At 41.3% G+C, this 21100-nt stretch overlaps 1 protein-coding gene across 1 annotated transcript in view; it reads left to right on the top strand.

Moving 5' to 3' along the window:
* The window catches only part of vps26a (VPS26, retromer complex component A), a 42644-nt gene extending 21866 nt beyond the window's left edge, over positions 1 to 20778 (top strand). Inside the window, exons 3-9 of the mRNA XM_060926324.1 lie at positions 3087 to 3162; positions 3496 to 3652; positions 15996 to 16160; positions 16332 to 16438; positions 16566 to 16634; positions 17873 to 18015; positions 19318 to 20778. Of these exons, the coding sequence (XP_060782307.1) occupies positions 3087 to 3162; positions 3496 to 3652; positions 15996 to 16160; positions 16332 to 16438; positions 16566 to 16634; positions 17873 to 18015; positions 19318 to 19431 (831 nt within the window). The 3' untranslated portion in view covers positions 19432 to 20778. The remainder of the gene's footprint in view (positions 1 to 3086; positions 3163 to 3495; positions 3653 to 15995; positions 16161 to 16331; positions 16439 to 16565; positions 16635 to 17872; positions 18016 to 19317) is intronic.
* Positions 20779 to 21100: the final 322 nt, after the last annotated feature.

Here is a 21100-nt window from a genome sequence, read left to right as displayed (position 1 = left end):
CTAGCCTGGCAAGCCAGACTAAATGTGAATATTTACACTATGTTCACACTGCAGGCTGAAGTGACTCAAATCCGATTTTTTCGCCCATATGTGACCTGTATCCGATCTTTTATTGACAATATGAACGACACAGATCCGATTTTTTCAAATCCGACCCAGGCCGTTTGGATATGTGGTCCTAATTCCGATTCCTATCCAATCTTTTCATATGCGACTTCAGTCTGAACCGCCAGGTCGCATTCATCCGACTTACACGTCATCAACAAGCCACAAACGTCACTATTCTGCGCTGAAGTAGGCGGCGGGTCTCTCAAAAAAAGTTACAACAACATGGCTTTGATGTTCCTTTGAACGGAGGTTGCAGTCACTACCCCGCAGAATGCCTGGGCCAAAACCCTTGCCCTCTTCCTTCACAACCTCCTCCTTAACATCAGGCTATTGTGCATGTTCTGGCTCCGTCGCAACAACAACTGCATCATCGCCAGGTACTCCATGCTGGCTACTGTCATACACAGGAAACTTTAGGTTACTTCCGTAAACACTGGCCATGCTCACTGCGTGTGACATCGTCGTATCCTGCAATGCGCATGCGGAACACTTTTAGGTTGCTTTTCGTTCATACTGAGGATCACATACAAGTCGCATATATTTGTTAATGTGAACGACCTCACAAAAAAATCGGATTTCACAAAAAAATCGGAATTGAGCATTAAGCCTTGCAGTGTGAACGTGGTGCTAGTCTGGCCTCGATCCGTAGACATTTCCGAAGCGGGTAGGAGGAACAAACCGCTGTCTTTCAAACTGTCTCTGTGCGTATAGGCCAACGCTCTGACCAATCAGCGCAACAGTGACTGTGACGTAGTCAGAGCGACAGAAAGCAGTGGGGGAGGCCTTGAAATTAAATAATTTTTCAAAATGCGTATTAATTAATAAACAGGTTCTAGATATTAAGAAGTTTGGAGATAATGACCACAAGTTTGGAGTCTGTACCACATACAAATTTTTTTCCAAGTGTTTTTCAAGGGTTTGCTTAAACTGTTTGAGAGTTTTTATTTAGTGGTGTTTGGTGAAATAATTTCCCTTAAATTTAAAATAACGGGAAAATAAGAAACAATCAAAAAGTAATGTTTCAAAGCTGTTTATTAATTCTTCGTACTGCACAAACTAGCCCCATCCTTTTGGCTACGAGCAGAGCCAGCTGGTAGATCAGACTTTTGCCATAGCCGGTCGGCAAAACAGCGAAAACGTCCTTCTTGAAAAGGAATGAGCGGAGAGCCTCTTCCTGCTCATGTTTCAACGAAAACTCCAAGTCTAATTCTTCTAAAACTGATTCCAAAGCGGAGTCAAACAAGCGCTGTTCACTAGCCGTAGCCATCTTTCCTGTTGTGCTTTCTCCAGCGTCGCGCAGCTTTGTCGTCACTCCTGCAAAAGCCCGCCCAAAGAATCCAAACAAAAACCTTGCGTTGTGATCGGCGGGCACGATTTGATGCCCGGGGTGTTTTTGTTTATATGGTGCGAGGCTAGACCCACTCGCTAGGCAAAAAATATTTTTGGCCGCTAGGCGGGTGGGTCTAGTTTACTAGGCTAGCCACTTCCTTATTCGACACAAAAAACCCAGATTGGTTTCAAACAACTCGGGCATAAAAAACTCAACAAGGAGCGACATGCGCTATAAATCCTGAAAGAACAGAAAAGATTAAGAGCAGAGAAAGCTGGAGCCTTGTTTCTGTTATCAGAGAAACACAGTCCTGTGCAAAATATTTATACATCATCCCCCCCCCCCCTTTTTTTTTTTTAAATACCGTATTATCCACCTCCTAGGTAAAAAAAAAAAAAAGTTTTTTTTTTTTTTTTAAACCTAGGAGGTGGATAATATAACAAAAAAAGATGTATAAATATTCTCAAACACAGTACTGTTAAAGTCTTGGCACCCTATTGTTTTCTTCATACAAACTTTATAAATTTCTATTTTGATTTCTACATTGAGTAATGAACCTACAGTCAGAGAGAGTTCTACACAAATACACTGAACTTTACAACAGCTGCATGCATGTGAAATGGAAATAAACCGACTAAGGCAGGAAAAACTATCTCATCTCTAGCCGCTTTATCCTTCTACAGGGTCGCAGGCAAGCTGGAGCCTATCCCAGCTGACTACGGGCGAAAGGCGGGGTACACCCTGGACAAGTCGCCAGGTCATCACAGGGCTGACACATAGACACAGACAACCATTCACACTCACATTCACACCTACGGTCAATTTAGAGTCACCAGTTAACCTAACCTGCATGTCTTTGGACTGTGGGGGAAACCGGAGCACCTGGAGGAAACCCACGGGGAGAACATGCAAACTCCGCACAGAAAGGCCCTCGCCGGCCCCGGGGCTCGAACCCGGACCTTCTTGCTGTGAGGCGACAGCGCTAACCACTACACCACCGTGCCGCCCCAGGAAAAACTATTTTGGATAAAATTGATATTGTCCGTTACAAGTAAAAAGTAACCAATAGCCAAACTTAATAATAAAAATGTGTGATCTTCATTTTGTGTTGCAATTCACAACTATTCTATGGTTTTCCTAAAAAAAAAAGTAAAAAAAAAGTAAGCAAAATAGGGGGTAAGTGGAAATTAACCCCTACTGCCCCCCAGGGCAAGTGGGTTTAAAAGTTAATGTCGAGCCCTGTGAATGCAATTAAATATCACCAAATATGTGTTTTATCATTTATGCTGTTGGTATGGAGCTGTTCTGTCCATCAACATCCGCTTAGGGCGTTTGTGTTAAAATTCTGGTTAAAAGCTTATTAGAATTTTGTTCTTAGCAATGTTGGCATGTCTTGTTTAGGAAAATTAGATAAATATTCATGCAAACGGAAAGTTTTGCTGTTTATTGTAGTTTTGTCTTTTTAATGATATTTATTAAACTAGTAGTTGGTATTTCTAGTAAACAATTTATTTTCCTTTTAAATATTTCACAGATGACAGAGTTGTATAAAATGAGCATGTTTTCTAAGAAATTGGTGATGAAGTAATAATTTAATGAGAAGATTCCTTACACACACACAAACCAATAATTTCTGTTTCCCCGCAAGGTAAACCTCAGTGTAAAACAAACTGGCAAGCGGCTTGAACATCAGGGAATTCGGATAGAGTTTGTCGGCCAGATTGGTGAGTCATGACGACACACAGTTCCCGTGGAGTGTTTTGTGGGCTAACGTTAAATATGATCAGTTATTCCCCTACTGAAAGTTGAATGTGTGTGTACTGTAACTTGTATTGCAGAAGGATTAAGAAAGCATGTGGTTGTCACATGGGGGGGAGCAAAAGATCAAGTGCTGCCCTTTGTGTAAATCTAGCACAGAGCAGCCTGTTCAGAAATTGCTGTCTAATTGTTCTATAAATATTTGTTTCTCACTAATGTTCATGTCCCAAAAGAGATGTGTTGATGTTGGTTCAAACGGTTTAGCACTGATGACTGCGATTTCCTGTTTTGTCATGTAGAACTGTTCAGTGATAAAAGCAACACACACGAGTTTGTGAACCTGGTGAAGGAGCTTGCTCTTCCAGGGGAGCTGACCCAGAATCGCAGCTATGACTTTGAGTTCATGCAAGTGGAGAAGCCATACGAGTCCTATGTTGGAGCTAACGTGCGACTGAGGTTAGTCTAAGCTACGATTCAAACGTTTTTGGGAGGTTTTGGTAGATTAAACCTGTCTAACACACATTTTGTTAGATAAAAGTATATTATTTCAGTTACGATGATCCAGAAAGGTAATTTTTTTTTTTTTTTTTTTGCAAAAAAAAAAAAGTGTGGTTGGGTCTGTCTATAAGTTGGGGAAATATGGGAGCAGTAGACTTGTCTGTTGCTCCAACAAATATCTTACAAAAATATTGCAGTTATGTGGAATATTCTCAGTTTCTTCCAGGGTTTTATGCTTTTATTGAACCGGGTCCGTGTCTAATGATCCGCAGCATTCTCCAAGAAATTTGCACATGCCTTCTGGTGCATTTTCAGCTTAATAAATTACTATTTCCCTGCGAAATATGTATGAAATTTCCCTCTCGATGTGTGTGCACTTGGTTTTCTCAGTTACCCTCTGTAGTGCGCTGCCTGGCTCTGTAACATAACTACATACAGACATGCCAACCATTACGGTTTGCCCGTAATCATTACGGTTTCGGTGGTCCAATTACGCTATTACGACTTTGAAGTCGATTATTACGGTTTTTGCTCATAATTGATATTTTCAAATTTGCCGCCAGAATTCCCACACTTGCGATTTCCCAGTCTCCCGGCAGAGGGCGCTATTACTAGAATGTCAGCCAATGCTTTAGAAACACGGTCTCTGATTGGTTAACCTCAGCAATTTTATCAAATTTCGACCAATAAGAGCCCCGCGCACATTTTGTACTTTAGAAGAAGCAAAAAATGGCTGACAGCTCAGCCGATCCGTCTGACCCGCCGCCGAAAAAAGCAAGAAAAACGATCGGCAAAACTAAGACCGTGTACCCAAAATTTAAAGAGGAATACAGTACCTTGTATCCAGTTATCACAAAATCAGGAAAATCTGCGAGTCATGCGTTGTGTACCGTATGTAATGTCCATTTCTCTGTAGCACATTCCGGTGTTTACGATGTCAGACAACACATGAGTTCTGTCTCGCATCAAACTTTGGCCAAATCTGGAAGTGCTAACCGGACGATCACCTCGATGTTCGTTGATCGATCCTCGATTGACAGCGCGACAAAAGCTGAAGTTTTATTCACAAATTTTCTCGTGGAACACAACCTGCCAATCGCCACAGCTGATCACATTGGGCCTCTCTTTAAAGCCATGTTTCCCGACTCCAAAATCGCTTCGAAGGTAAGTCTGTAGATCTCTAGTCTATTATGTGATCAAGTTATGGAAATCAGTTGTTAGCGACTCGTATTTTCGTTGCTTTAGCAAAATTCTTAGTATATATGCATTTGACATTTTCCAGCATAGGACTGGCACTGTATGAGCAACTCATTATAATGTGCCTAAAACACAAGTGTATTTAATTACTGTTATAGATAAGATATGTTTATTTACAGTTTTGCAAAGGGACCAAAAATTCTAATAAATACATGTACTGTGTTTGAACCAATGTTTTGTTAATTGCTGATATTTTTATATTGTAATTTGTCATTTTTGAGAGAAAACACTTCTTGTTGCTTGAAGTTATATAATAAAGTTCAGTTATTTGATAATCATTTGATTTCTTTTCAGAATATATATTCTAAAAAAACAGTCTTTTTATGTTCATTTGCAAATATTTTTGAAGTTTGACAGAATAACTGAAGTTGTATGATTTTAATATTATAAGTATTCAAATGGGGGCGGCACGGTGGTGCAGTGGTTAGCGCTGTCGCCTCACAGCAAGAAGGTCCTGGGTTCGAGCCCCGGGGCCGGCGAGGGCCTTTCTGTGTGGAGTTTGCATGTTCTCCCCGTGTCCGCGTGGGTTTCTTCCGGGTGCTCCGGTTTCCCCCACAGTCCAAAGACATGCAGGTTAGGTTAACTGGTGACTCTAAATTGACCGTAGGTGTGAATGTGAGTGTGAATGGTTGTCTGTGTCTATGTGTCAGCCCTGTGATGACCTGGCGACTTGTCCAGGGTGTACCCCGCCTTTCGCCCGTAGTCAGCTGGGATAGGCTCCAGCTTGCCTGCGACCCTGTAGGACAGGATAAAGCGGCTAGAGATGATGAGATGAAGTATTCAAATGGTACTGATTGCCCTTTATTTTCACTGTAAAAAGCCACCAGAGGTCACCATTTCTGAATGCATTTTATAAAATTTTCCGAACCCCCCCCCCATGCACACTTTGCGTGCATAATGTCTGCCGTTGGCAGACATGGACAAATATCTCAAAACAACCATTACGGTTTGCTATCATACAGGGTTGGCATGTCTGTGCATATGCTACGGCATGGTCTGACTCAGCCAATCAGAGCTAGAGAATCGATTGACAAATATGGCGTCGCTTCCAGTCATGACCCAAATCGAAGACTATTTAATGGTGAAATAATTGGATTTGCAGCAAATTATGGGCAGCAGGGACGATATGAAAATCGCTTGAATGTTGAAAGGCAAGGGTTTTTGGGGTGTTTTTTTTTTTTTTTCTGGGATTGAGTAGCCGGTGCAGATTGTCTGTGTAGGCAGAGAAAATCTCCAGTCGCCGGTGCTTGTGGACATCCCTGGATCTGCCAAGTTTTAATTGTCTTGTTCTTGGGCTACATTCATATTACCAGGCTGAAGTGACTCCAATCTGATGGTTTGCCTTAATGTGAGACAGGTCTGATTTATTTATTTATTTTTCCCCTCCCCAGGGCTGTATGGACACAGAAATAAAATCTTTTCAAAGTAGATTTAACTCCCCATCATATGTACGTATCTGAGTCGCAGCCATGTGATGTGAACGAGAACAGTCAGATCGGAATTCACGTGGCTTTTTGTCTATACGCCAAACGTGCTCTGAGCGCCATGTTCATCAGCCAACACTGGCAGTGTGGCAAAACAACAATGGATAAGCGTTACAATAACTGTGAAAACGGAAAAAAAAAACTGGCCATCTGCTGTCTTCCAGAGCAAAATGCAATGTATGCATGAGCTACTAGTGCGTCCATGAGTCGTCTCACAATTAAGATGTTTTTTGTTGTTGGTGCCGCAGATGACTCGTGCAAAAATGTACCAGTACAGTTAGGTCCATAAATATTTGGACAGAGGCAACATTTTTCTAATTTTGGTTCTGTACATTACCACAATGAATTTTGAACAAAACAATTCAGATGCAGTTGAAGTTCAGACTTTCAGCTTTAATTCAGTGGGTTGAACAAAATGATTGCATAAAAATGTGAGGAACTAAAGCATTTTTTAAACACAATCCCTTCATTTCAGGGGCTCAAAAGTAATTGGACAAATTAAATAATTGTAAATAAAATGTTCATTTTTAATACTTGGTTGAAAACCCTTTGTTGGCAATGACTGCCTGAAGTCTTGAACTCATGGACATCACCAGACGCTGTGTTTCCTCCTTTTTAATGCTCTGCCAGGCCTTTACTGCAACGGTTTTCAGTTGCTGTTTGTTTGTGGGCCTTTCTGTCTGAAGTTTAGTCTTTAACAAGTGAAATGCATGCTCAATTGGGTTGAGATCAGGTGACTGACATGGCCATTCAAGAATATTCCACTTCTTTGCCTTAATAAACTCCTGGGTTGCTTTGGCTTTATGTTTTGGGTCATTGTCCATCTGTATTATGAAACGCTGACCAATCAGTTTGGCTGCATTTGGCTGGATTTGAGCACACAGTATGTCTCTGAATACCTCAGAATTCATCCGGCTACTTCTGTCCTGTGTCACATCATCAATAAACACTAGTGACCCAGTGCCACTGGCAGCCATGCATGCCAAAGCCATCACACTGCCTCTGCTGTGTTTTACAGATGATGTGGTATGCTGTGGATCATGAGCTGTACCATGCCTTCGCCATACTTTTTTCTTTCCATCATTCTGGTAGAGATTGATCTTGGTTTCATCTGTCCAAAGAATGTTCTTGCAGAACTGTGCTGGCTTTTTTAGATGTTTTTTTAGCAAAGTCCAATCTAGCCTTTTTATTCTTGAGGCTTATGAGTGGCTTGCACCGTGCAGTGAACCCTCTGTATTTACTTTCATGCAGTCTTCTCTTTATGGTAGATTTGGATATTGATACGCCTACCTCCTGGAGAGTGTTGTTCACTTGGTTGGCTGTTGTGAAGGGGTTTCTCTTCACCATGGAAATTATTCTGCGATCATCCACCACTGTTGTTGTCTGTGGGCGTCCAGGTCTTTTTGCACTGATGAGTTCACCAGTGCTTGCTTTCTTTCTCAGGATGTACCAAACTGTAGATTTTGCCACTTCTAATATTGTAGCAATTTCTCGGATGGGTTTTTTCTGTTTTCGCAGCTTAAGGATTGCTTGTTTCACCTGCATGGAGAGCTCCTTTGACCGCATGTTTTTTTCACAGCAAAATCTTCCAAATGCAAGCACCACACCTCAAATCAACTCCAGGCCTTTTATCTGCTTAATTGAGAATGACATAACGAAGGAATTGCCCACACCTGCCCATGAAATAGCCTTTGAGTCAATTGTCCAATTACTTTTCGTCCCTTTAAAAACAGGGTGGCACATGTTAAGGAGCTGAAACTCCTAAACCCTTCATCCAATTTTAATGTGGATACCCTCAAATGAAAGCTGAAAGTCTGGACTTTATGTCCATGTCCATTATATAACTATAACTTGAATACGTTTCAGTAAACAGGTAAAAAAACAAAATTTGTGTCACTGTCCAAATATATATGGACCTAACTGTATGTGCATGTGTGCTACCGTACTTCAGAGGACAGATGCGTTGATATGACCGTTAGATACAGGTCAGTTGTAATTATGAACGTGAACTGTCAAGATGGGCAAATCTGACCTGAGCAAAAAACCAGAATTGATCAGTGAGGCTTAGTTTTGTGAACGTTCACATTTATGGCATTTGAGATGCTCTTATCCAGACCAACTCGTGCTTCGGAGTCAGTGGACTCTAATGCCAGTGCAAATACACGAGTCTTTTGGTCTTCTTTTGAACACATCCGGGGCCTGAGCTGTTCAGACAGGCAGAGGAAGTTTGTCTAGTCGGGTCTCGTTTTACTGATGTAAGGACGTCTTCCCCTCGCTTATACAGTGGGAGGGATCTGAATAAGGGTGGCTGATGATGGTACATCAGAAAACGAGAAATTTTACGGAACATGCCAAGACATTTAAAGCTAGACGGCCTTTCGATTTCATAAAATCGGTGAAATTTGGTTCCCTCTGAAATTTGGTCATTGTGATATGTTATTTATCAGCTGGGAGGTCCGTATCGTGAAATACCGTGACTGAGGTCTTGAAAGTACTGAGCGAGGCCCTCTGGGCCGAGGTCAGTATTCAAGGCCGAGGTCACGGTATTTCACCATATGGACCGACCTTAAGCTGGTAAATAATATATTTATTTTTTTCTTTACCAAATTCTAACAGAAAACGAGAGCGCCCGAAAGGGAAAACCAAGCCGAGCCGCCATTTTGAATCCTCATTCACGGCTGTAATGCAAATGGCTTCCTCCTTGGAATACAAGTGCACTTCCATGGCAGGAAAAAAAACAACATTTTGCTGCCTATGTAGTCCCCTATTTATACAAAATTGAGTCATTCAGGATTCAGCTATGTTTTTGCTTGGCGTTGGCAGCAGTTAGAGGTTTTTAGCTTTCTCCTGAAATGTTTTCTTTTATTTTGTCTTCCTCAGGGCAGTAAAACTCGCTTTTGCGGTGAACACTGTCATTATCACTATCCATGCTGTAAAATTAACGCTATTCTCCTGAGAAATGCGAAAATAAATGTTGACAAAAATTGCTACTATGTTTGTTGTTGTGAACGAGCGAGTCGCCAGAGGTCCGTAACCGGGGTCCGTACCATAGGATATGGACCCGCTCGCCAGCCAATAAGAGCGCAGGATTTGATGGAAACCAGATCGCGAAAAAAATATTTTTATTTCTGCAATATCTTAAAAAAAAAAAAACAGACCATTCTGTGGCTGGGAAGTTATTTAATTTGAGGGGATTCCTGAGCAAATAATGTGCATGAAATCGCTCGCTTCATTCAGTCGAGCAGACAGAGGAAGTCCGTGTGCGTATGCGCAGGTTTACCTTCTTTTGGGTTTTACAGCAGCTGGCATCCACAGTGTTGCATTACTGCCATCTACAGGTTTACCTTGACTGTGCACTGACGGTTGCTTCATTCTGTCGCTAAACAAACAGCTGATCACACCAAGGTGCTCGCTGACCACCAATATTTATTAGTTTGGTCCTGCGTTGTCTTTCCTTCTCGCTTTCCGTTACTGTAGTCAGTCTTTCACGGTTCATTCGCACACTCTTATCCTCCAGTTTTCTCTCCTGTTTCAAATTTGTATCCCACAATGCCTTGCTTGAACAGGGAAAGCCCACCACGTGATGCATGATGTAGTATCTTGAATTGGGTCATGGTGAAGCAGGAAAAAATAGCGGAGAATTTAGGGCCACATGGCCCTAAATTAATTAATTGTTATTTTATTATTATTATTAGGGCCCGAGCCCTATGGGCGAAGGCCCTATTGTTCTTGTAAGAGTTCACTATTATTATTCTTCCGTCTTCTTCTTTATTTTTCTCCGCTGTTGGGCCATTTTCGGGGCGCTTGCCATGGGCGAAAACGCACGAAATTTGGCACCAGTTCCGAGAATTGCCACCGCTACTCAGAACCAAAAGCCCAAACTTGGCCGGGGCTCAGGGCCTCTATAGCGCCCCCTAAGTCGTTGTGATTTTGGCCTCCCGCATTAAGGTGCCTGGGTGCCATGTAGTTTGTAGTAGTGGCATGCCATTTGGTACGCATATGTATCTCACTAACCCGGACAAAAATGTAATGCCAATGCATTAGCCACGCCCAACAGGAAGTGAGGTAATTTCACTTTTGTGCGAAATGCATGGCCACGAAGACGGCGCAACTCCTCCTAGACCGTTCATAGGAATGTCACCAAAATTGATACACATCATCTACAGACATGGCTGACAAAAGTTACTAAATACGTTTCACGTAGGATAAACCGTTCAGAAGTTATACGTCAATCAATTTTTGATGCAAAATTTTACATGCTTAAAAATTCATAACAAATCTTCTGATTGCTCAAAACGGCTCATACTTCACAGGCAAATCACTCATTGCGCTTCTGACATGTTACCCAATTTCTGTGATATTTCGCCACTGGGGGCGCTATTTTTGGGCAAAAAATCCAATCTTTCCTCAAATTTGGTCAAACTTCACGGCCACCCTCTTACTACCTCCCATGTCATGTATACCACGTTTTGGGAATTTTCGTCCATGGGGGGCGCTGTTTTTGGCCGACGCAATTGCTCCAAAACGGGTTTTTGGTAAATAATTCCATAATGCTTTTCCTTCACACCACTACCTTGTGATAGTACGTTGCTGTTGTAGACACTTATTTTTCCAACTCATAATCGCTCATGTACAGCATAGCGCCACCTACTGACATGGGAAAAACCAAAAAATTTATTCTTCAAAAATCTATATCTCATCTTCTATTTACTCAATTGTCTTCAAACTTCATAAGCAAACTCTTCATAGCTCACCTGACGTCTACGCCAAATTTTGTGCACTTTTGCCCCTGGGGGTGCTGGTTATGGCGAAAATGATATTGCAGCTTCTGATTTGTCAAACTTGCCAAGCAAACTCTTTACACGACCCTTATTGGGGCGCTTGCCATGGTCGACAACGCACGATATTTGGCTCCTTTTTCTTAGACTGCCACCGCTACTGAGAACCAGAAGCCCAGATCCAGGCGGGCCTCAGGGCCTCTACAGCGCCCCCTAACTCGTTGTGATTTTGGCCTCCCGCATTAAGGTGCCTGGTTGCCATGTAGTTTGTAGTAGTGGTATGCCATTTGGTACGCATATGTATCTCACTAAGCCGGACAAAAATGTAATGCCAATGCATTAGCCACGCCCAACAGGAAGTGAGGTTATTTCACTTTTGTGCGAAATGCATGGCCACGAAGACGGCGCAACTCCTCCTAGACCGTTCATAGGAATGTCACCAAAATTGATACACATCATCTACAGACATGGCTGACAAAAGTTCCTAAATACGTTTCACGTAGCATAAACCGTTCAGAAGTTATACGTCAATCAATTTTCAATGCAGAATTTTACATGCTTAAAAATTCATAACAAATCTTCTACTTGCTCAAAACTGCTCATACTTCACACGCAGATCAGTCATTGGGCTTCTGACATGTTACCCACTTTCTGTGATATTTCGCCACTGGGGGCGCCATTTTTGGGCAAAAATTCCAATCTTTCCTCAAATTTGGTCAAACTTCACGGCCACCCTCTTACTACCTCCCATGTCATGTATACCACATTTTGGGAATTTTCGTCCATGGGGGGCGCTGTTTTTTGGCCGTCGCAATTGCTCCAAAACGGGTTTTTGGTAAATAATTCCATAATGCTTTTCCTTCACACCACTACCTTGTGATAGTGCGTTGCTGTTGTAGACACTTATTTTTCCAACTCATAATCGCTCATGTACAGCATAGCGCCACCTACTGACATGGGAAAAACCAAAAATTTTATTCTTCAAAAATCTATATCTCATCTTCTATTTACTCAATTGTCATCAAACTTCATACGCAAACTCTTCATAGCTCACCTGACATGTACGCCAAATTTTGTGCACTTTCGCCCCTGGGGGTGCTGGTTATGGCAGAAATGATATTGCAGCTTCTGATTTGTCAAACTTGGCAAGCAAACTCTTTACAAGACCCTTATTAGGGCGCTATTATTATTAGGGCCCGAGCACCGTACAGTGCGAGACCCTATCGTTGCCATGTGTCCAATTCTGTGCTTTGTCGCCATTGCGGGAGTAATGTCTCTTGCCGAAGAAGCTGTGGAAGGTGTTTCGCGGGGACGCATGCCCCCGCCCCCCTTGGCCGCTGGCGCGAGGGCCCGTCGAGGCCGCTTGCGGCTTTAATTATTCTTCCGTCTTCTTCTTCTTCTTCCGTCTTCTTCTTCTTTATTTTTCTCCGCTGTTGGGCCATTTTCGGGGCGCTTGCCATGGGCAAAAACGCACGAAATTTGGCACCATTTCCGAGAATTGCCACCGCTACTCAGAACCAGAAGCCCAAACCTGGCCGGGGCTCAGGGCCTCCATAGCGCCCCCTAAGTCGTTGTGATTTTGGCCTCCCGCTTTAAGGTGCCTGGTTGCCTTATAGTTTGTAGTAGTGGCATGCAATTTGGTACGCATATGTATCTCACTAAGCCGGACAAAAATGTAATGCCAATGCATTAGCCACGCCCAACAGGAAGTGAGGTAATTTCACTTTTGTGCGAAATGCATGGCCACGAAGACGGCGCAACTCCTCCTAGACCGTTCATAGGAATGTCACCAAAATTGATACACATCATCTACAGACATGGCTGACAAAAGTTACTAAATACGTTTCACGTAGGATTAATCGTTCAGAAGTTGTACGTCAATCAATTTTCGATGCAAAATTTTACATGCTTAAAAATTCATAACAAATCTTCTCATTGCTCAAAACTGCTCATACTTCATACGCAAATCACTCATTGGGCTTCTGACATGTTACCCAATTTCTGTGCTATTTCGCCACTGGGGGCGCTATTTTTGGGCAAAAATTCCAATCTTTCCTCGATTTTGGTCAAACTTCACGGCCACCCTCTTACTACCTCCCATGTCATGTATACCACGTTTTGGAAATTTTCGTCCATGGGGGGCGCTGTTTTTGGCCGACGCAATTGCTCCAAAACGGGTTTTTGGTAAATAATTCCATAATGCTTTTCCTTCACACCACTTCCTTGTGATAGTACGTTGCTGTTGTAGACATTTATTTTTCCAACTCATAATCGCTCATGTACAGCATAGCGCCACCTACTGACATGGGAAAAACCAAAAAATTTATTCTTCAAAAATCTATATCTCATCTTCTGTTTACTCAATTGTCATCAAACTTCATACGCAAACTCTTCATAGCTCACCTGACATGTACGCCAAATTTTGTGCACTTTCGCCCCTGGGGGTGCGGGTTATGGCAGAAATGATATTGCAGCTTCTGATTTGTCAAACTTGGCAAGCAAACTCTTTACAAGACCCTTTTTGGGGCGCTTGCCATGGTCGACATCGCATGAAATTTGGCTCCTTTTTCTTAGACTCCCACCGCTACTGAGAACCAGAAGCCCAGATCCAGGCGGGCCTCAGGGCCTCTATAGCGCCCCCTAACTCATTGTGATTTTGGCCTCCCGCATTAAGGTGCCTGGTTGCCATGTAGTTTGTAGTAGTGGCATGCCATTTGGTATGCATATGTATCTCACTAAGCCGGACAAAAATGTAATGCCAATGCATTAGCCATGCCCAACAGGAAGTAAGGTAATTTCACTTTTGTGCGAAATGCATGGCCACGAAAACGGCGCAACTCCTCCTAGACCGTTCATAGGAATGTCACCAAAATTGATACACATCATCTACAGACATGGCTGACAAAAGGTCCTAAATAGGTTTCACGTAGAATAAACCGTTCAGAAGTTATACGTCAATCAATTTTCAATGCAAAATTTTACATGCTTAAAAATTCATAACATATCTTCAAATTGCTCAAAACTGCTCATACTTCACACGCAAATCACTCATTGGGCATCTGACATGTTACCCAATTTCTGTGATATTTCGCCACTGGGGGCGCTATTTTTGGGCAAAAAATCCAATCTTTCCTCAAATTTGGTCAAACTTCACGGCCACCCTCTTACTACCTCCCATGTCATGTACACCTCAGTTTGGGAATTTTCGTCCATGGGGGGCGCTGTTTTTGGCCAACGCAATTGCTCCAAAACAGGTTTTTGGTAAATAATTCCATAATGCTTCTCCTTCACACCACTACCTTGTGATAGTACGTTGCTGTTGTAGACACTTATTTTTCCAACTCATAATCGCTCATGTGCAGCATAGCGCCACCTACTGACATGGGAGAAACCAAAAAATTTATTCTTCAAAAATCAATATCTCATCTTCTATTTTCTCAATCTTGATCAAACTTGATACACACACTCTTAACAGGTCACCTGACATATGTGCCATATTTTCTGAACTTTTGCCACTGGGGGCGCTGTTTTCAGGCAACAATTTATATCTCGGCTTCTGATTGGTCAAACTTGATCAAACTTTACAAAACAACTCTTCATAGGTCCCTTGACATGTTTACCAAATTTGGTGAACTTTCACCACTGGGGGCGCTCATTGCGCTGTAGCAGTTGCAGGAGAGGTGTTTACAATCATGAGGCACCAGGAGTATGTTGTTTTGGTTGCCTTAAACACACATGACTTGTGGGGAATGGGTAGGCAGTCGGGAGCAAGTGTTGTAGCATAGCGCCACCTACTGACATGGGAGAAACCAAAAAATTTATTCTTCAAAAATCAATATCTCATCTTCTATTTTCTCAATCTTGATCAAACTTGATACGCACACTCTTAACAGGTCACCTGACATATGTGCCAAATTTTGTGAACTTTTGCCACTGGGGGCGCTGTTTTCAGGCAACAATTTATATCTCGGCTTCTGATGGGTCAAACTTGATCAAACTTTACAAAACAACTCTTCATAGGTCCCTTGACATGTATACCAAATTTGGTGAACTTTCACCACTGGGGGCGCTCATTGCGCTGTAGCAGTTGCAGGAGAGGTGTTTACAATCATGAGGCACCAGGAGTATGTTGTTTTGGTTGCCTTAAACACACATGACTTGTGGACCACTGGGGGCGCTCATTGCGCTGTAGCAGTTGCAGGAGAGTTGTTTACAATCATGAGGCACCAGGAGTATGTTGTTTTGGTTGCCTTACACACACATGACTTGTGGGGAATGGGTAGGCAGTCGGGAGCAAGTGTTGTAGCGTTACATACAGACTAATAGATGTCTAACAGAAGACAATCCTATGTAGCTATAGCTTGGTGACTGATGAGGTAAATACATTAATTTGGTTGGGAAGCCATGGCATAAAATGTTCTGTCCATGACAACATCTCAGCGCACCGTGTACTCTGTGTCAATTCTGTGCTTTGTCACCATTGTGGGAGTAATGTCTCTTGCCAAAGAAGCTGTGGAAGGTATTTCGCGGGGACGCATGCCCCCGCCCCCCTTGGCCGCTGGCGCGAGGGCCCGTCGAGGCCGCTTGCGGCTTTAATTATTATTATTATTTATTTATTTATTTTTTTAAACTAATAAAATTGGAAGTCTGTGATTCGAATTCAGTAGCTTTCAGTCCACTAAACAAAAATAACTGGGTGTCGGGAAAATTCTTTTTATGACCTGCACTTGAAAAATTCAGAAGGCAGTCTAGCTTTAAGTGTGTGTGTTTTTGTTTAAACAGGTATTTCCTCAAAGTAACCATAGTGAGGAGGCTTTCTGATTTGGTCAAGGAGTATGACCTCATTGTTCATCAGCTTGCCACCTACCCAGATGTGAACAATTCCATTAAGATGGAAGTGGGCATTGAGGACTGCCTCCACATAGAGTTTGAGTACAACAAGTCCAAGTAAGTCATCTTGTGTATATATCCAAGACCTTTTATCCGTATTCTCGATACGTTGCAGAGGTTTAAAGAGCTGTTTACTGACTGATTTAATGAGATTAATGTAGGTTTGGGGGGAAAAAATTCACTGTTGATAAATTCTGAAGTAACATTAGTCGTCTTACTTTCTAACAGATACCACCTGAAAGATGTAATTGTGGGTAAAATATACTTTCTACTGGTTCGAATCAAAATCCAACACATGGAGCTTCAGCTAATCAAGAAAGAAATGACAGGAATTGGTGAGATCTGAAGCAGATAAAAATTAGACTTGACAGTCTTTTGAATACTTTCATTGTCTTTTTCTTGCTGTATTGTAGTTCAGCATATTACAGTTCCATAATAAGTCACGTGACATTCCTCTGACAGGGCCGAGCACAACTACAGAGACGGAAACTGTGGCAAAGTATGAGATTATGGATGGAGCACCAGTGAAAGGCAAGCTTGACTTGAAAGTGTTAGACATTAGTTTTGTGAAAAAAATATATATGTAATTTGAACTGATTCTAAAATGCAAAAAAAAGTTTTCTAGATAATGCTTAGGCCAAATAAAAAAAATAGTGCGTTTCTGGTAACCCGACCGACCGAGAATTTCGGCGGCGAAATTGCCGACCGTAAAGTTTTTATTACAAATTTCCCTCGATATTTTAGTGTAAGCGGCGTTAGTTTGTCATAATTTTTTGTTTCAACGCATTCAAGTTGTGAAAGAAACGATAAAAAGTAAAATGTTTCGCCACTTCTATCAGCCCTCCTGCATAAACATGGAAGCGCACTTGTATACTGAAGGAGGAAGGGAAAACTGAGCCGAGCCGCCATTTTGAATCCTCATTCAAGGCTGTAATGCAAATTGCTTCCTCTTCAGTATACAAGTGCACTTCCATGGCAGGGAAAAACACTACATTTTGCCACCTATGTAGTCCACTATTTATACAAATAGGAGTCATTCAGCCATGTTTTTGCTCGGTGTTTTTGCTCGACCCAAGTTCTACAGTAGGCTAGGCTAGGCCAGCTGCTTTTAATGGAAGTAGCCTAGCCTAGGACGTTATTTTCACGTTATTTCTTGATAAGGTATTTTCATGTTATTACATGAAAATATCATGAAATTACGTGATGTTATGTTATTACATGATAAATATATTGTAAAAACGTGATAACTTTAACAATATCTTTTCATGTAATTACTTGATTCTAAGCCAGTTTTTTTGAGTGTGGCAGCAATACGCTTCCGTAGATCATAACTCGAACTCTCGCGATATTTTTTTTTTTATTATTCGTTTAAAGATTTAAAACACTTTTATTTTATTATGATGTGTGGTATAAAGGATTCTGTGCCAAAATACTATTTTGTAAGATGTTTACTTGTGTTCATTTTTTCGAACAAAATTTTAAAAAATTAAGGAAAAAAAAAAAAAACTTTTTCCTACCTACCGCCCTTATTTTAGTATTTCATGTTACCTGAAAAACACCTTTTTTTTTTTTTTTTTTTGGGGGGGGGGCCTTATTTGTTTTATTATGAATTGTTGTAGTTTTTTTTATAACCTAGGGTTATGATTAAATAATGGTCAAACTGATGAGGGATGCACACTGACAGCATAACAGATACTTTCATTTATAGAGTATTGTGGTGTTTGCATTGTAATGTGATGGAAATTTTGTTTCATCAATGCATTTGCTAGGGGAGTCCATTCCCATACGGCTCTTCCTGGCCGGCTATGACCTCACAGCGACAATGAGGGATGTAAACAAGAAGTTCTCTGTGAGGTATTTCCTAAATTTGGTGCTGGTGGATGAAGAGGACAGAAGATATTTCAAACAGCAGGTAAAATGATCTCAATAGTTACGCCTATTAAAGCTTTTCAGTCATCCAAGTCATTTTTCATCCCCCTCTGGCCGAAAGGCCCGAAGGGGGATTATGTCGCGGCGATGTTCGTCCGTCCCAGGAAGGGTGCTCACCTTCTGAAATCAACTCCTCTCTCAATTTTTGGAGGAATTTCATGAAACTTGGCAGGATTCTTTGTTGTATGTCAGTAATACACATACTGTAATTTCATTAAATTGGGTCACATTTTACCAGAGTTACAGCCCTTGATTAACAAAATTATACTTTGACAATTTCATAAGAGTGTGTTTTTCCTTCTGAAATCAACTCCTCTCACAATTTTTTGAGGAATTTCACCAAACTTTGTAAAAGGCATTGTTATATGTCAGTAGTATGCATGCTGTTTTGTTCAATTCGGTCATATTTTACCAGAGTTACAGCCCTTGATTAACAGCCTTGTACTTTGACAATTTCATGAAGGTGTGCTCGCCTTCTGACATCAACTCCTCTCACAATTTTTGGACGAATTTCTCGAAGCTTGGCAAAAGGCCTTGTTATATGACGGTAATACGCATCTTGCGATTTAATTTCATTTGTGAAAATTTTCCCAGAGTTTTGACCCTTGATTGAATAACTTGTACTTTGACAATTTCATGAGGGTGTACGTTCTTCTGAAATCAACTCCTCTCACACTTTGTGGAGGAATTTGATGAAACTTGGCAAAAGGCTTTGTTATATGACAGTTATACGCATACTGAACTTTCGTTTAATTTGGGCAAACTTTACCAGAGTTATGCCCTTGGTTATTAACAAACTTTTATACTTTGGCAATTTCATCAAGGTGTGCTTGCTTTCTGAAATCAACTTCCCTCACAATTTTTATCCCCCGCTGGCCGAAAGGGCTGAAGGGAGATTATGTCGTGGTGATGTCCGTCCGTCCCGGGAAGGGTACTCACCTTCTGAAATCAACTCCTCTCTCAATTTTTGGAGGAATTTCACGAAACTTTACAGGATTCTTTGCTATATGTCGATAATGTGCATATTGCAATTTCATTCAATTCGGTCACATTTTACCAGAGTTATGGCATAGTTGCCAGCGGGGGATATTGTGCACTCTGAGGACTTTTGTTCTATCTAGTAGTAACCCAAGACGATCGATCTTGTATTATGAACTTAAACTAATTGATTTCTTGAACGTTTCGCTCCTCAACTCCCTAATTAAGGAGTGAAATGTTTTCATGTGGATATAAAGGCATCTCTCTAATTTTGAAGATAAATATACCTGTTTATTTTCTAAATCAGGAGATTGTTTTGTGGCGAAAAGCTCCTGAGAAGCTCCGAAAACGCAACTTCCATCAGCGTTACGAGTCCCCGGAGTCACGACCGAGCCTCTCTGCCGAACAGCCTGAAATGTGAGCAAGCAGCCAGCCATGGACACGTTTCCGCAGTGGCCAGTCACAGGAGAGGAGTGCAAATCCCACCAAACATGTCCACCTCCACTCCTCACAGCTAAGCGGTGATCGGCCGTGTCTGTGCCTGCCTTCGCTGTGTCCAATCCGCCGTCCACAGCAACCAGTTTGTTCACATTTAAGGACTTCTTCCACACTATAGAAAGCACTGGAACAGAAGCTATGATGTAAAATCCTGTAGTACATTTCGGGGCTTGCACTCTTCACTAGAAGAAGTTTGTTTTTTTTAAAAGCACTTGCTTGTTTTTGAAGCTGCAGATAAATCAATGCCATCCAAGATATAAAGGTATATATTGTACTTGACTTCACTTTAGAGAGGATATCACTGCATGCTGGCTGGTTGAAATGAATCTTTGGTTATTAGGTGAATGTTGGCTGTGGGGTCATTGTTCAAAAGTCAAGAAATGAAATGTGTTCTGCGTGTACCCGGGCTACAGTGCCATACCAGATTTTTCAAACACTCTAATATGTAAAAAATAATAACTTATTTAGCATCTAATCTTTAAGCCTTTATTGCAATAGATAAAGTCTCCCTATTGTAAGTACTTTTTGGGAAAAAGAAATATAGATAGATATAGAAGTGTATAGCATTAAAATATTCAATTTTTTTTTTTTTGCAAGAGGCTTTGGATTTAAAACTTCAAATCAAAATGATGAGTTTCTTTTAGGATGGAATTGTGTGCAGTTTATGAAACGTACAGCCCATGGGGTGTAAATGGTTATGTTCAGAGTTGGCCACATAGGTCACACTTAAATATTCTTTTTCTTGTTGATATCACTCAATCCCATAGCAGATCTACATGCAGGCTGCGCTGCTTTTCATTTTAGAGTATTAACTGTTTCCTTTTTTTTCCAAATACCACATGCAGCCGTTTCATCCATCTGTTTATATGTACAAGTAACCATAAGCTTATGATGAAATGAGTCATGTTGTTGTATGACCTGTTCGAGGTTCTGCTATAACAGCGTTCATCAAATTTTCATTCTGTTGCTAACGTGCCGGTTTTCTCAAAGACGGTGAGAGAATACATTCCTTTGGATGTTGATTTACCAGCATACAAGCCGTTAGGGTTATGATAATGAACAATATTGACGTTTATAACTTACAGTACTATAGGAATGGCATTTCCCATCTGCAATGGCTGCTGCAGTAATGCATTACAAATATTAGAAATGAAGTGAAGCAGATGAAAAAATCAGTTGTTAGTGGACCTTGGGGGGGAAAAAATGTACATATCCAGCCTCAATATGTTTATCTGTCAAATAAAAAAGCAAGTTTATACTGGTAAACAAATCTGTCTGCATTTTATGTGACTACAACATCGGTCAACCATGTGGGATAGGCTTGGCTTTAAAAAAAAATATATATATATATATATATATATATATATATATATATATATATATATATATATATAGCCAAAAGTATTTGCTCACCTGCCTTGAGTGACATCCCATTCCTAATCCATAGGGTTCAATATGACGTCGGTCCACCCTTTGCAGCTAGAACAGCTTCAACTCTTCTGGGAAGGCTGTCCACAAGGTTTAGGAGTGTGTTTATGGGAATTTTTGACCATTCTTCCAGAAGCGCATTTGTGAGGTCACACACTGATGTT

The sequence above is a fragment of the Neoarius graeffei genome, chromosome 7, assembly GCF_027579695.1.
Source record: "Neoarius graeffei isolate fNeoGra1 chromosome 7, fNeoGra1.pri, whole genome shotgun sequence".
NCBI lineage: Eukaryota > Metazoa > Chordata > Actinopteri > Siluriformes > Ariidae > Neoarius > Neoarius graeffei.
Note: the sequence above shows the minus strand (reverse complement) of the source record. Positions and strands in the feature narration are given on the sequence as shown.